Source organism: Cervus canadensis, chromosome 23 (assembly GCF_019320065.1).
Source record: "Cervus canadensis isolate Bull #8, Minnesota chromosome 23, ASM1932006v1, whole genome shotgun sequence".
Taxonomy (NCBI): domain Eukaryota; kingdom Metazoa; phylum Chordata; class Mammalia; order Artiodactyla; family Cervidae; genus Cervus; species Cervus canadensis.
Window position 1 is genome coordinate 14,499,985 of NC_057408.1, and position 17,460 is coordinate 14,517,444.

The following is a 17,460-nucleotide window of genomic DNA, read 5'->3' on the forward strand; positions in this document are numbered from 1 at the left end:
ATCTCTTAAAACAGTGGTACTTCCAGGAGCAAACGATATTTGAACAAAATTCTAGAGGCAAAACAGAGATTCACAAAGAGCTATCACACACATTATCTTTAAGAGAGAGTGTAAAACCAGTGCACAGAACAATCCATTGTGGAGCTAAGGAGGAGAAGCTTAATTTAAACTGAGCTGAATATAGATTGTTCAATTTCACAAGAAGTGTTTGGTGATTCTTCCTTAATATAAAATTTCCAAAAAATCATTATAAGAGGAACCTGATATTCTTATAGTTGAAATTATTTATCTTTTTTTGCTGCCTGTATTTAAAAAAAAATTCTTTTCCATTATGGTTTCTTACAGGATATTGAATATCCTGTGCTTACACTAGGACCTTGCTGTTTATCCATCCTACATGTAACAGTTTCCATCTGCTAACCCCAAACTCCCAAACCAGTTCATCCTCCACCCCTCTCCTCCGTGGCAATCCCAAGTCTGTTATCTATGTTTGTGATTCTGTTTCTGTTTTGTAGATAAGTTTATTTGTGTAGTATTTTGGATTCCACGTATTTGTTGTTCAGCCGCTAAATTGCATCTGACTCTGTGATCCCATGGGCTTCGGCCAGGCTCTTCTGTCCTCTACTGTCTTCTGGAGTTTGCTCAAATACATGTTCATTGAGTCGCTGATGCTGTCTAACTATCTCATCCTCTGTCACCCCCTTCTCCTCCTGCTCTCAATCTTTGCCAGCATCAGAGTCTTTTCCAATGTGTTGGCTCTTTGCATCAGGTGGCCAAAATAATGGGGCTTCAGCTTCAACATCAGTTCTTCCAGTGAATAATCAGGACTGATCTCCTTCAGGATGGACTGGTTGGATCTCCTTGCAGTCCAAGGGACTCTCGAGAGTCTTCTCCAACACCACAGTTCAAAAGCATCAATTCTTTGGTGCTCAGTCTTCTTTATGGTCCAACTCTCACATGGTGTTTGCCTTTCTCTGACTTACTTTGCTTAGTATGATAATCTCTAGGGACCTGATATTTCATCCAAAAAATGTATATGCAGCTTTGGAGGGAAAATCATTTCATCTTCCAGGTGATCTTTCCCCATTCACTGAGGTAGCTCCCCACACCCACCCTCGGTCTTTCTACTTCAGCTGGGTTCCTCACGCTGGTATCTGAGCCCTTTCTCATTTTGGTGCCTTCTTACTGCTGCTCCTCCTCCTCCACTGTTTGGGGATAGACTTAAGATCTTCCCTGAAAGATCACTTCCTCCAAAAGCCTTCTCTGGACACTGCCTCTCCTACTTCTGACCCCTTAGAAATGGTCTTATAACATCCTGATCCTTTGCTTCATAATTTTTGCTTTTTACTGTACTTAAATACATTTGTGTCATTGCTTGATTATCTCCTTCTTTCAACAGTAAGTGAGATCCCCATGGTAGCGGCTATGTCCACCCTGTGTGACCACTGGGCCCTAACACCCAGAACACTCCCAGCATATGATAATCTCTCAGGAGTGTTCACTGAATGAAATAGTGTACTTGATCCATAATACCTGTTCACTGAGAAACTGCTATAACATTTAACCACATTTCAGCCCTGTGTTTACACTTTGACCCATGTGCAATTTTGTCTTTTTTTTCCAGGACATCCTCGCTATTTTAACCAGCTCTCCAGTGGGCTAGATGTGATTGGACTTGCAGGGGAATGGTTGACAGCCACTGCAAATACCAACATGTGAGTATCCTTCTGGATCTAAGGAACGTGAGACTGTGAGGCACGTGAGCAAGAGTGAAGGTGTCCGTGGTTAAAGTTCCGTTTTGCTGGACAGGATGTCTGCTCTATCAGAAACAAGTAGGTGATACCAGAGAGAAATGCAAAGAAGATGGTTCCTGTTCCCTGGGGGACATTTTAACTGCTCTTCTGGACCGTCTCTCCTCTCTGGAAACTCTCAGGATCTGAATTTCCTGGTAAATAGTAAAGTTCAGTTGATTAGTCTGAGTTATTAGTGTGCAGACTGGGAGTCCAGCTCCAGGACGGAAGTCACTGCAATACTACGCAAAACAGCCCAGAGCACAGAGTCCAAAAATGACACACGCCAGTGTATGAAAAGTTGCCTGAATATTAGTTAGAACTTCAATCTGCTCAAAGGTGAAGAAAGTAAACTATTAAAGTTAAATCTAACTCCAACGTGATTCCTTAAAAGTTTTGACCTTTGCCATAGCAGAACTTTCAGTTATATGAAAATGAGATACACCACTGTAATGTTTTGAAGTAAAATTAATTTTAGGGCAATCTATTTCAAATTCAAAGGGATAGGGAAATGATTGGATATGAAATTGGAAGGGACAGTCTGTCTCAGATGTTAATATAATTTAACTACAATCAAAAGGGATAGCTGGTAGAAATTTAAACTTTAAAAACGAGGAACTAAACATTTATGAGAAGTGACTGCTTTACTGTGTACGAAAGCTGTGGTTTACTTTAACTGTTTAGTTGTGTTGGGATCTTAATGGTCCACAGGGTTTTACAAATGTGAAATGCATAGAAAAATAAGCTACATAGTTTATTGCTAGTTTTCATTTTCATTGCTTGATTGTAGCCCTTTATTTGAACACACATAGAGTAACACTTTTGGGAGCTTCTCTGATAGCTCAGCTGGTAAAGAATCCACCTGCAATGCAAGAGACCCTTAAAGAACCTATATCATTTGTGATATATAAAATGTGATGCATTTTATATAAATTATTACATAAAAATCATTTTACAAATCTTACTCCATTATTTGGAATCCTATTGCTATGAAACAATCATTCTCTGTATGAAGAAAATATAGATTTGTGGTTTAAATAGAGAAATACTAGGAGAAATGCAAAGAGAAAGGATTTAAGAGAGGGTTCTGTACCTTTGAATTGTTCTTACTTCAGTCAACAGATGTGTGCATGCCTGCCAAGTCACTACAGTTGTATCCAACTCTTTGGGCTACAGTTCTCCAGGCTCTCAGTCCACGGGATTGTCCAGGCAAGAAGACTGGCACGGGTTGCCATTTCCTCCTTCAGGGGATCTTCCTGACACAGGGATCGAACCTTTGTCTCTTGCATGCCCTGCATTAGCAGGTGGGTGCTTTGCCCCTGGAGCCATGTGGAAATCCCAACCGTAAAGTGAGATAATAGAAAAGCATGTGAGATGGAATTAAAGGAAGAACCAAATTTAAGTCCTAACTCTACCCTTTAATGGGTCTCTGATCAGCAAAAACAAGACCGAGAGCTGACTGTGGCTCAGATCATGAACTCATTATTGCCAAATTCAGACTTAGATTGAAGAAAGTAGGTAAAAACCACTAGACCATTCAGGTATGACCTAAATCAAATCCCTTCCGATTATACAGTGGAAGTGAGAAATAGATTCAAGGGATTAGATCTGATAGACAGTGCCTGGAGAACTATGGATGGAGGTTCGTGACATTGTTCAGGAGGCAGGGATCAAGACTATCTCCAAGGAAAAGAAATATAAAAAGGAAAAATGGTTGTCTGAGGAGGACTTACAAATAGTGGAGAAAAGAAGAGACATGAAAGGCAAAAGAGAAAAGGAAAGATATACACATTTGAATGCAGAGTTCCAAAGAACAGCAAGGAGAGATAAGAAAGCCTTCCTCAGTGATCAATGTAAAGAAACAGAGGAAAACGATAGAATGGGAAAGTCTAGAGATCTCTTCAAGAAAATTAGAGATACCAAGGGAACATTTCATGCAAAGATGGGCACAGTAAAGGAGAGAAATGGTATGGACCTAACAGAAGCAGAAGATATTAAGAAGAGGTGGCAAGAATACACAGAAGAACTATACACAAAAGATCTTCATGATCCAGATAAGCACGATGGTGTGATCATTGACCTAGAGCCAGACATCCTGGAAAGTGAAGTCAAGTGGGCGTTAGAAAGCATCACTACAAACAAAGCTAGTGGAGGTGATGGAATTCCAGTTGAGCTATTTCAAATCCTAAAAGATGATGCTGTGAAGGTGCTGCACTCAATATGCCAGCAAATGTGGAAAACTCACCAGTGGCCACAGGACTGGAAAAGGTCAGTTTTCATTTCAATCCCAAAGAAAGGCAATGCCAAAGAATGTTCAAACTACCACACAATTGCACTCATCTCACACATTAGTAAAGTAATGCTCAAAATTCTTCAAGCCAGGCTTCAATAGTACATGAACTGTGAACTTCCAGATGTTCAAGCTGGATTTAGAAAAGGCAGAGGAACCAGAGATCAAACTGCCAACATCCAATGGATCATCGAAAAAGCAAGAGTTCCAGAAAAATATCTACTTCTGCTTTATTGACTATGCCAAAGCCTTTTACTGTGTGGACCACAACAAACCATGGAAAATTCTTCAAGAGATGGGAATACAAGACCATCTGACCTGCCTCTTGAGAAACCTGTATGCGGGTCAGGAAGCAACAGTTAGAACTGGCTATGGAACAACAGAGTGGTTCCAAATAGGCAAAGGAGTATGTCAAGGCTGTATATTGTCACCCTGCTTATTTAACTTATATGCAGAGTACATCATGAGAAATGCTGGGCTGGAGGAAGCATGAGCTGGAATCAAGATTGCCAGGAGAAATGTCAATAACCTCAGATATGCAGATGACACCACCCTTATGGCAGAAAGTGAAGAAGACCAAAAGAGCCTCTTGATGAAAGTGAAAGAGGAGAGTGAAAAAGTTGGCTTAAAACTCAACATTCAGAAAATGAAGATCATGGCCTCTGGTCCCATCACTTCATGACAAATAGATGGGGAAACAGTGGTAGACTTTGATTTTTTCCAAAATCACTGCATATGGTGACTGCAGCCATGAAATTAAAAGACGCTTACTCCTTGGAAGAAAAGTTATGACCGAGGCAGAGACTAGGCAGCATATTAAAAGGCAGAGACATTACTTTGCCCACAAAGGTCTGTCTAGTCAAAGCTATGGTTTTTCCAGTAGTCATGTATGGATGTGAGAGTTGGACTATAAAGAAAACTGAGCACTGAAGAAATGATGCTTTTGAACTGTGGTGTTGGAGAAGACTCTTGGGAGTCCCTTGGACTGCAAGGAGATCCAATCTGTCAATCCTAAAGCAAATCAATCCTGAATATTCATTGGAAGGACTGATGTTGAAGCTGAAACTCCAAAACTTTGGCCACCTGATGCAAAGAACTGACTCATTGGAAAAGACCCTGATGCTGGGAAAGTTTGAAGGCAGGAGGAGAAGGGGATGACAGAGGATGAGATGGTTGGATGGCATCACTGACTCAAAGGACATGAATTTGGGTAAACTCCAGGAGTTGATGATGGACAGGGAGGCCTGGTGTGTTGCGGTCCATGGGGTCGCAAAGAGTCGGACACGACTGAGCGACTGAACTGACTGACTGACTGTTGTCTGAAAATAATAATGTCTACTCCATGGAATTGAAATAGGATCAAAAAGTAATGTGTGTGAGAAGCTGAAATTGCCAAAGCACTGGCAGAAATGAGCCTCATTGAAAGAGAAGTCTGTAAGGCTTGCTTTGTAAACTTGTTTCTCTTAGAACCAGAAGCTTAATTCTAATAGGCAGTGGGTTTTCTCAGTCTGGGTTTTTGTACAGAGCCCTGGGCCAGAGCTTATGTATTATCACTTTATGAGGACATGCAATCCAGGGTAGCAGGAATGAGGGGGAATGAGGGGAGTCAGGACAAGGCAGAGGGTAACTCGAGGGGTCTTTTAGACCTGGCTACCCCTTAGAATAAGCAGAAGCGAGTGCATGGTCTCTGGGGATGTATACCCCCCTGTAGAGATCTGCTTCTACCATCAGGCCCTCTGTCGGGAGCAAGGGAACAAATTTATTTTCCACCATGTCTCTTATGACCAAAGGACTAAACAATGGGATGTTACGTTCCCCACACATCATCACTGGGCATTCTTGGGACTCCCAGCTGATTCCATGACTTGTCATACTAAGGGCAAAAGGAAGTCCCAGGGCTGAAGGTTAGGGACTGCAGGTGTGTGATTCTCTATCGTCTTATGGGTGAAAGTGGTCATGGTGGCTGGGCCTGAGTCATGTCCCAAGGCCTGAGAGAGCGAAAGCTGAGCGCCTCTGAAATGGCACATAGCTGGTGCCTGGTCCAGGGATCCACATGGAACTACACTTAAAAGGATCTTTAAAATTGTTTTGAAGACAAACAACAAGGATTTCTTGAGAATAACTGGACCCACTGTTTGATTTGGGAGTCCTTAGTACATCCATTATTATTTATTGCATTTTGGTGTTTATAGAGAAAAGCATTGAGCCTTCTGTTTTAATCTCAACTCCTTTTTGTAGAGCTGATTTCACAGGGTGACCCAGAGGAGAGCCCCCAACAACAGTCTTCTTTGAATTCTTCTTGATGAGGTGTTTTTGCATGTGCCATCTACTTGCTGTTATTGGAGCAACAGTTTTTAGCCTTTTTTTTTTTTTTTTGATGTGTTTGCTCATAATACAATCTTTAGCTAGAAAACATTTATCCATCAGTGTTTAGAAGAAGCGCTTTCTTATTCTGCAAATCATTATCTGTAGCTGTAAATATGTTGGCCCTCAGGAAATGTGTATATGTTTTATTGATAACTGGGCATTTTCTGCCTCTAACACTGTTGTGTGTGTGCTGAGGGGATGGGGCTACTTTCAATTTCCTTTTGGTGGCAAATGAAATTCCCGGGTACTGCACGAAACAATGGAAGCCATGACACTCTATAGAACTTACATACTCTTGATGAGGGACAAGAACATATAACATTTAACCATTTCTTGCACAGTCTGTTGTAGAATGCAAAAGTGTGTATAATCTTACCTAGCACATGATTTTATTTATCCTCTTTCCTGTAATATGATTCACAGTGGGATTTCTATGCATGCATTACAGGTTTACCTATGAAGTAGCTCCAGTATTTACTGTCATGGAAGCAGTTCTTCTTAAGAAAATGTGTGAGATTATTGGCTGGAGAGAAGCAGAAGCAGAGGGAATATTTTCACCTGGTAAGAAAAAGGTTTATAAGTGAAAAGATATAATAGGAGACAGTCAAAATGTATTTCAATTAATATGGTTGTTTTTGAGCCATTCAATTAATTTGCATGTTCGTAAGCCATATTGTTGGTTATAATCATAAACAAACTTTTTTGAAATCTAAAAGTTGTGGATTCTGTTGTTCGTGATTTCTGTTAATACTTTCAAGGAAGACTATTTTAAAAATGACATCAGTAATTTGGCACCATTTTAGTTTCCGATAACTCTCAAATCGTCTCAGTCAACATTTCTGATTTTTGAAATTGGATTAACAGTCACAATTTCTCTTCCATAGGTGGGAGTATATCAAACCTCTATGGTATATTAGTAGCTCGTTATAAGCAATATCCAGAGATAAAAGCAAAAGGCATGACATTCCTTCCACGCATTGTATTGTTTGTTTCTGAACAAGTAAGTATCAAGTTTAGGTTTTTCTAAGATTTAAGAATCTCCTAAGATATACTGATAAAGTAATTTAAACATTGAGAATGTTAGCTTCATTTTCATGTTAAAAATACTTTGTAATCTCTGTTTGGATCTATATATTAATATTGGAAAGGAGAAAAACAACTTTCCAGTCTATACAGACTATATAGATTAGCAGTACAAATAATTCAGGGAAAATTTTATTTAAACATAGGAGAAACTAACAGAAAAAAAGATATTATTATAAATATAAAACATTCTGCTACCTTTACCAAAAAAAAAATCAAGGCATAAAAATTTCAAATATTTAATGCTTCTTTTTAACATTGCATGAAGAGAACAAAAAAGTGATTAATGTTCTGTTTTTCCAGTTAGGCCTGAAGGAGTTGGTTGAAGAGAAAGCTTTGTTTTATATGCCCTCAGCTAAATGTTTATGAAATTGACAATAGATCCACTGAGGTCTCCTTTAGCTTTCATGTTCCTACTCTGTATAGTATCAAAACTTCATTTAAAAAAATCAATCCCTCTGATAAATCTGATCACTTTTTCTTTTCTACCATGGTAACATTTATAATCTTAAAGTGTAATTGAAGTCCCAGCTTGAGAATTGTACCTAAAAATACTTGGAAACACTGAATTTTCTAAAAAAGTCCCTATGTCTGCAATGTCCTCCCTTTACTAAACTCAAATTAGCATTATACAAATACATATTATCAAATTGGGACCATTGCTGCATTGTTGTTTTTGTTTAGTGGCTAAGTCTTGTCTGACTCTTTTGTGACCCATGGACTGTAGCCCGCCAGGCTCCTCAGTCCATGGGATTTCCCAGGCAAGAATACTGGAGTGGGTTGCCATTTCCTTCTCCAGGGGATCATCCTGATCCAGGGATTGAACCAGAGTCTCCTACATTGGCAGGCAGATTCTTTACCACTGAGTCCTACCACTGCATACTTAATGTATTTTACTATAAAACAATACAATGAAAGATACTTGTTTACAAATGTCATTTTCATCATTTGTCATATACTTTTTCAATGTTATGAGCAAATAAGCTGAAATCCCATAATGTAGATTTTCTTAAAAAAAATCATTTCCTATTTAATGTATGTATTGATATTCTCCATTGAAATGAAAACATGGTAAGGGTTTTAAATTTCTCTTCTCTCTCATATATGTGGTCTTTTCCAGGCAACTAAAAATAACCCAGGAAGTTTCTCTTTGAGCTGTCACTTCCATTAATCAATATTAAAAACTACAAGCAGAGGAAAAATTGATTCACTTCCTCAGGCCTCTCTTTAAAAAAAAAAAAAAATTGGAAATTCAAGCCTTAAAGCTGTCCATAGCATGTAAGGACTTACCTGGAGGATATTGTCACTAAATTTATAAGTGACACAATTCATGTGGATACAGAAAACTAGAATGAGAATATTCAAACTTGCATTTAAATTGTTGTGCTGAGTGACAGTGCCTCCTAGAAAGAGATGCTTCCTTCTTCATCTCAATTAATGTCATGATAAGGGTCTGGAAGTATGCCTTGAGAACTGCATTTCTGTGTGTGTGTGTGTGTGTGTGTGTGTGTGTGTGTATACACAGATCCATTCAGAGGTGTGCTTATATGCCCTAATTTGAGTGATGCTCTAGTGTAAGTGATGATTTTAGGCAGGAAAATTAATGCCTTTCCTGTTTTCATTTTTGCCCAAGGGTCATTATTCCATAAAAAAAGCTGCAGCAACCCTTGGTATTGGAACGGATAATGTAATTGAAGTAAAATGTGATGAAAGGTATGTTTCTTAACACATTCTCAAGATTTGTATTATCATTATGCTTCATATAAAGATTAAAATCCCATTTTTCTATTACCCCAATTTTTAGCAAGAATACTTTCCCAGATTAGTTTCAATAATTTTAACTAGAAGTAATTAAGTAAGAAGCACCAAAGTTATCCTATCCTATTGTTAAGATTTCTTTACTGAATGTAGTCCTACACAAGTGAGAGTGTCACATACCTTCTTTGTTTTAAGTATATTGAAGTAGCAATATAATGATGCTTGGAGGTGAAAATTTCAGTTGCATCACAAATCTACAGAGTGAAAATATATTTCCATTTCTCTTGAATCTTACTTTTCATTAAACTATATTATACATATGTTCTGGAAGATCATTTTGATGCATATTAAATATATTTATACATATCAAATTCTGTGTTGCAATCTGCAACTTATTTTTTTAACATTTTTGGCTTTAGAATATATCTTAGAAATCTTAACCTGTGAATTTGTACAGACTTTCCTAATTCTTTTTTAATTACTTTGGAGTTTCCCATTTTGTAAATTTAATTTCACACATCTTATTTAAAAGATTTTCACCTAGATTTTAGTATATAAAGGCAATGACTAAATGAATGTGTGTGTGTGTATGTGTGCGTGCTCAGTCGTGTCTGACTCTTTCTGACCCCATGGACTATAGCCTTCCAGGTTCCTCTTTCCGTGGAATTTTCCAGGCAAGAATACTGGAGTGGGTTGCCATTTCCTCTCGAGGAGATCTTCCCGACCCAGGGATCGAATCTGAATCTTTTGGGTCTCCTGCATTGGCAGGTGATTTCTTTACCACTCACAGCACCTGGGAAGCCCTGATTTAATGAATATAATTATACAAGTATACTTGAGTGTCTGTGTTTGAATATTTCTCACATGAATCCCTAGAAGTTAAATTACAGGTTCAAAGACTGTCTGCACTTAAATGTCATATATATTTTCATTTGCTCTTCAAATATTTTTGAGTTAACTGATGCTTATCTACTGGGAGAAACTTGAATATTATCAATGCTACTGTACTTGAAAATTCTGATAGATGAAGATGACCTTTAGTAGTTTGGAACTATATATGTCTAGTATACTGACCAACCAGCTGTGTGTTACCATAATATGTCTGTTCATTTTCATTTGCCAGTTGTTTATTGGTAGTCTATCATTTATTGGCTTGTAAAAATATTTATATATTGAGATGTTTTGAAATGCAAAATATATGAATATAAAATATTTTGCAAATATGCTTTATAAATTTGTCATTCTATACTTATTTCAAGTTGTTTGGTTTTCTTTATATAAACTGTGTACATTTGCTGAGAATCTCTTTCCCAGATATTTTATATCTGTTTTTACTACTAGGAATAGGATATGTTCTGTGTTTATTCAGAACAATTAGTTTTAAAAAATTAGGAACCTAATTTACTGTTGTAACCCTCCCATTGCTCAACATTTTTATAGTTTTCAAAAGTTTTTCAATAAACAATGCTAGGTACTCCAGGTATACAACCATATGTACTTAAATGAGGAATTTTTCTTATTTTCATTTCTATCTACCTATCATCTATTATCATCATAATTACCTCCCTAGATAACAGGTATTTCTTCAGAAAAAAATGCTATAATATTGATGATAGTAGGCATTCTTATTTGATTCTGGACTTTAAGAGGAATGCTTCTAGTGAATCAACAGTAGACCGTGTTTTAGTCTGATAACTGGATGGAACAGAAAAATACTGGCTTTTGTTTTTTTGTCCCAGAAATTTGCTGTGAAGAAAAATGTGAGACCATTTGAATTTTTGCCACATTCCCCTCACCAATTTCTATCTTTGATTTTTCTGCCTTAATGCCAAGAAATCTTTATGAAAGTGAAAGTGAAAGTCGTTCAGTCGTGTCCGACTCTTTGCAACCCCATGGACCATACAGTCCATGGAATTCTCCAGGCCAGAATACTGGAGTGGGTAGCTGTTCCCTTCTCCAAGGAATCTTCCCAATCCAGGGGTCGAGCCCAGGTCTCCCACATTGCAGGTGGATTCTTTACCAGCTGAGCCACCAGGGAAACCCAAGAATACTGGAATGGATAACCTATCCCTTCTCCAGGGGATCTTCCTGACCCAGGAGTCAAACCACCAGGGTGTCCCACATTGCAGGTGGATTCCTTACCAACTGAGCTATCAGGAAAGCCCTAAGAAGTCTTTATAATTAAAGGTTAATCATTAGAGAAAGAAAGGAAAAAAGAAAAGAAGGAAGGAAGAAAACCATTGTGTATCTTAGAAAAATCAGAATCTTCTGATATGTAAATAATGTAATTTTTAAGATGATTGAATAGTAAACTCAACTTCCTTTAACTCAAATAACATGATATTTTACCTTGGTTTTAGGGAACTGCTTAACACTTGCTTTTACACCTATAAATGCCTTTGGGAGACATTAAGAACTAATTTTTTAATCTTGAATATTACTAATTCTTCTAATTGGTAGAATTGATATGTTTATTCACTCATAAGAAAACAATGTGTATTTGATTTTTAAGGGGAAAGATGATTCCAGCTGAGTTAGAGAAAAATATATTACAAGCTAAAAGAAAGGTAAGTTCTGAAGTTCCGTATTTAACTTGCAAATGCATCTTTATTTTCCTTACTGACTTTCATTAGTGGCAAGAAACTGAAGAGAATTGCTACAGGAAATAATCTCAAAATGCAGGAAATTTCTTCTAAAGCTGAAGTAAGGGAATTAAGTGACATTGCAATGCTTCCCTGATCATTTTGTTTCTGTTAAATATCAAAAGAAACAAAATGATCAGGGAAATATTGCAATGTCATTTAATTATCTTACTTCAGTATATTTACTACTAAAGGAGTTTGATCATCTTTATTGTTGTGGTATGATTTTCTGAAAATAAATTCAGAGAGAAATAACAATAAATGAGACTCAGAGGCAGTGATATTTGTTCATCTTATGCTTAAGCTACTTTTTCCATTACTGTTCAGTTCAGTCGCTCAGTCGTGTCTGACTCTTTGCAATCCCGTGAATCGCAGCACGCCAGGCCTCCCTGTCCATCACCAGCTCCCGAAGTTTACTCAAACTCATGTCCATCGAGTTGGTGATGCCATCCAGCCATCTCATCCTCTGTTGTCCCCTTCTCCTCCTGCCCCCAATCCCTCCCAGCATCAGGGTCTTTTCCAATGAATCAACTCTTCGCATGAGGTGGCCAAAGTACTGGAGTTTCAGCTTCAGCATCAGTCCTTCCATTACTGTAGGTGCCTCCAAATATTGGAAGTTACTAGGTACCTAATGTCCTTAGTCAAGGGCTTCCTTGGTCGCTCAGCAGCAGAGTCCACCTGTCAATGCAGGAGACGTGTGTTCAATCCTCAAGTTGAAACGATCACCTGGAGGAGGAAATGGCAACCCACTCCAGTGTTCTTGTCTGGGAAATCCCATGGAAAGAGGAATCTGGTGGGCTGTAGTCCGTGGGGTTGCCCAAGATTTGAATATGACTTAGCGGCTCAACAACAATGGGCTTCATGAGAGTGTAAGAACGACGCGGCTTTGTCGTCCCCAGGGCCAGACTCCTTTCTGTGTTGTGGCCACAGCTGGCAGCACCGTGTTCGGGGCCTTCGACCCGCTCCATGACATCGCAGATATTTGTGAGATACACAAACTCTGGATGCATGTGGATGTAAGTCATGTCCTAGAGTCTGGCTCATAATTTCCCTTTTTAAAAAAGTGTAACCTGTGAACAGCCCTCATAATTTCTTAATTGACATTACAAGCAAGACCAAAATTTCTCTGTAACTCTAATTTTTATAATGAATTCTATACTATTTCTATATACTATATTCTATACTAATTCTATACTACTCAATCAAGAAAAAATAGTCTCATTTGATAAATTACCTTCAAATATACAATGCATTGCCATAGAAAGAGCTACATCTGTATCAATATACTTTTTTAAAAGTCTAAATGCCTATCAATATTCAACCAACAATTTAGAAGATCAATATGGAGAAATAGTTAAACCTGGTTTTAAATCAAAGAGACTTAGCCCCTTACTCTAATATATATTTCTTAATTAATAGCTGTTATAGAAATCATAACTTTTGATGCTATTAGTACAGTGACTTTGTGCAAAAATGTCTTTGGCTTTGATTAGAGTTGGAGAAATGTAAAGTTATATAATATGGTAGATATTTTAATTTTTCTGTAGTATTGCCAAATCTGATGCCAACTTTTAAAAAATTCTGTCTCTGGAAATTATACAGAAGGTGTCTCTTTGAATTAATTATCAATAGAAGCCTAAAGCTTTACTATGTCATGAATAGACAATGAGAATTCATAGGAGGAAAATTTTAAATGCATTGTTGTTTTAAGTGAGATAATTATAGCCAAGTTTATAATTATCTAGCATAGCAATTAAATCTTCATCAACTTTTGAAATAAATATAACATAGGAAAGAGCAGTCAGTGCTATGTAAAAAGAAATAATGTAAAAACACAAATCCTCTGTGTCCATTGTAGGCAGCTTGGGGAGGTGGATTGCTGTTGTCCAGAAACCATTCCTATAAACTCAGTGGTATTGAAAGGTGAGAACTGGGCCATTGCTCGTGCAAGTCAAAGAACCTCTTCAGGCTTCTGTTTTGTTTCCTTAGACTGTGGGCACTAACGGGAGTTGTTTTATCACCTAGGGCCGACTCCGTGACCTGGAATCCCCATAAACTCATGGGTGTTCCCCTTCAGTGCTCTGCTATCCTGACCCGGGAAAAAGTAAATGATTTCTATTTTCAAGTGGTGATGTAATGGGTATCTTGGTCATGACTAGGTTCACTGTGTATGTTCAAAACCAAAATCATTCTGACCTCATTGAATTAATGTCGTGCAGGACCATTTGCCCTATAGGGGAAAGCTGATCCTTACTTAGCAACCACTGGGCTTTCCTAATGGCTCAAATGGTGAAGAATCTGCCTGCAATGTGGGAGACCCAGGTTTGATCCCTGGGTCAAGAAGATCCCCTGGAGAAGGAAATGGCAACCCTCTCCAGTATTCTTGCCTGGAGAATCCCACGGACAGAGTCCATGGAGTCGCCAAGGGTCGGACACCACTGAGCCACTAACACTGGCAGTGGGTAACTAAAGTGCCACAGAATCCAATGACTGTAGGGCAACAGGTTGTAAGTTAACGTGTGAATAAGATCTGGGATAAGACAGTAGACAGTGATGAGAAATAGAACAGATGATAGAAAATGTGGTCATTCATGACCTACCTTCTAAACACACCATGAACAAATGGAAGGTCTCTTTGGAGTCAGATTTGGCCTGCTGACCAATTTGTTACCTCGGAGAGTAAGACCAAAATAAGACTCGTTTTAAGTAGGGATGACTATCAGTAACGGTGATATACATTTAGCATAAAAAGCAAAAAATTATGGGCTGTATGAAGTTAATTTTTGCTTATAAGTTTGTGTATTTTATCTCTGCCAATAGTAAATGTAATGCTACACAAGGAGATAAGCCCGTGATCTGCTTGCAGGAGCAAGAAGAGATACAATTACAAAGCTCAGCTTGAATATTGCCCGTCTCTACTTAGTTGTCAGAGGTGCAGAGCACTTGGCGTAGCTCTCATTTTTAGCTTTGTTTTCTTTCCTCTTGTTCACAAGCAATTCAGTGGTTTGAATTGAAAAATAAAGTGCTTGTCTTCCCATTATAAACTGCCCGAGCTGGTACTCCCCACTTTCTGTTGAGTGTTAAATACACACCTCTTCTCTAGCTCTAAGACAGTCTTTGTTCTCTCTTAACCCTAGGCATTCTCAGAAATTCAGGCTGGAACCATTAGCTCTACTTTAGATTCTGCTCAGCTGGCTGCATGGCAACAACCTCTCCACTTTGCTAACAGATCTGTATTCCACTTTCAGATTTCTGGTACTTTTATGTTTAGGGCTCAAAAACAAATTTTCTGCAGTTTTTCATTTCTTCATTCATAAAGAGTATGTTGAAGTAGCCCTGCCCTTCTCTGCTCAGCCTCCTACAACCCAGACTGTAAACTCAACAAGGCTAGAGTTTTTCCTTATCACAAGTTCACAGTCCCAGCACAGAGTATGACAGATTTTAGGTGCTTAATTTTTATCTCAGAGGCTTCCCGGGTGACACAATGGTCTAAAGAATCCACCTGCCATTGCAGGAGATGCCAGAGATGTGGGTCCAGTCCCTGGCTTGGGAGGATCCCTGGAAAAGGAAATGACAACCCACTGCAGTATTCTTGCCTGGGAAATCCCATCAACATAGGAGCCTGGTGGGCTATAGTCCCTGGGGTCGCAAAGAATCAGACCTAACTGAGCATACTCACAATATTTACCTAAGAACTATAGTTAAAAGTCACATTGTTTACACTATTTTAAAGTATTTTAGTTTCTAGTTCCTATATAACAAAATATTAAAGTAGAAGTTTGAAGTAAACTAAATGGAAAATATTTTTCATGTGTAAATTGGACCCGATAGTGTGTAGTGTATTAGTCGTTCAGCCGTGTCTGATTCTTTGTGACCCCATGGACTGTAGCCCACCAGGCTTCTCTGTCCATGGGATTCTCCTGAGCCAGACAGTAAAGAAATTAGGAATCTGCCTGAAATGCAGGAGATGCAGGAGACAAGAGTCAGTCCCTGGGTTGGGAAGATCCCCTGGAGAAGGCAATGGCTACACACTCTGGTATTCTTCTACTTTAATATTTTGTTAGATAGGAACTGGAAGCTAAAATATTTTAAAACAGTGTATGTAGTGCATATATATATATATAGTATATAGTGTATATGCACACACACTGTACACACACACAAAGTACTCTCCTTTGCAAGGCATCATTTCTTCTCTATTTCACCCCAGTACTTCAAATCTCATCACCAATTCTGATCCTTTCCTTAGATCCATAAGCTGCTCCTAAATAAGAGTGTGAGCTTTCTTCCCTTGGAAATTGGATTGCCACCGACTCCCAGACAAACTACCCTCTTGTTAGCTCTCAAACTTACCACTGTATAGATATATGATCTTGAAAATTACTTACCGTGGTGAAGTTTCTGTTTCTCCAATCTATAAAAATGATCTAATAGTAGCACTTACGCCCTAAGTCATCCATGAGGATCAGATGGTATATTTGTGATGTGTCCAGCATGTAATAGGCACGTGATAAATACGTTATTTGCTTCATATTCAAAAGGTTATAGTTGGCATATATTTAAGCTCTCCCCAGTCAGTGCACACAGGTTAGCCTTTGTTATGCTGTGGCCATGCACATCTTCTGAGAAAAGCCCCTTTTCAACTGCTTGATGGAAAACATTTCTTTTCTCTAGTGATTATTATTTAATCATTCAAAAGGAATATTTCTCCATTCTTCAATACCAAGGAGGAATGTTTTTGACACCTTTTATGTAGGAGGAAATGGCTAGGAAAGGGCAAAATTAAATAAATGGGCTATTTTATTCTTTACCTCCCGTGGCCATCAGAGCAGTTTGCTTGACGGGCATCTAAACGGTTGATTCATGAGGGACCTTAGTTAAAGTGAACCACGCACTCAATTCTAATTAACTTCAATGCAGGCTGGTCACATAATTTCAAAAGAGCAGCGAAACTTCAAGGTTTTTAAGAAAAGTTAAAGAAATATAGACAACTGGTAATCTAATTACACCATCTACTGTTCCAGATAAATCCAAAGAACAACTGAATCCATGAAAATCCTAAGAAAGTAACATATTTTTATATAAAGTAAACAAAAATTCTATTTAAATGTGCCTGTAAAGTAGAAATGCTAAGTGAGCTGAAATAAATAAGTGATTGTGGCTTCTTATTGAGAAGTGGATGGCTTACACAGTAGATGCGTCATTCCTTTTTCAGGGTCTTCTGGGAGCATGCAACCAGATGCAGGCTGAATACCTTTTCCAGCCTGATAAAGTCTACAATAGTAACTTTGACACCGGGGATAAAACTATTCAGTGTGGCCGACACGTTGATGTCTTTAAGCTCTGGTTAATGTGGAAGGCAAAGGTAGGAATTTGCCATCTTTTATTAGGTCCTATGTACTTGGATCCCTGATGTAACTAGTTCCATATTTTAGAGCTTACTTTGGATGTCTTTTCCCAAATTAGAGCCCTTTTATATTTTAAGTTTTTCTCGTTTTAAAATTGTATTTATTTGTCTTTGGCTGTGCTG

General features: G+C 38.3%; 1 protein-coding gene across 1 annotated transcript in view; it reads left to right on the plus strand.

Annotated features, from left to right (window-relative positions):
• The window catches only part of LOC122425378 (glutamate decarboxylase 1-like), a 67,740-nt gene that overhangs the window by 41,443 nt on the left and 8,837 nt on the right, over positions 1 to 17,460 (plus strand). Inside the window, exons 6-14 of the mRNA XM_043443689.1 lie at positions 1,625 to 1,715; positions 6,896 to 7,008; positions 7,332 to 7,447; positions 9,164 to 9,243; positions 11,801 to 11,855; positions 12,830 to 12,946; positions 13,789 to 13,853; positions 13,956 to 14,034; positions 17,146 to 17,295. Of these exons, the coding sequence (XP_043299624.1) occupies positions 1,625 to 1,715; positions 6,896 to 7,008; positions 7,332 to 7,447; positions 9,164 to 9,243; positions 11,801 to 11,855; positions 12,830 to 12,946; positions 13,789 to 13,853; positions 13,956 to 14,034; positions 17,146 to 17,295 (866 nt within the window). The remainder of the gene's footprint in view (positions 1 to 1,624; positions 1,716 to 6,895; positions 7,009 to 7,331; positions 7,448 to 9,163; positions 9,244 to 11,800; positions 11,856 to 12,829; positions 12,947 to 13,788; positions 13,854 to 13,955; positions 14,035 to 17,145; positions 17,296 to 17,460) is intronic.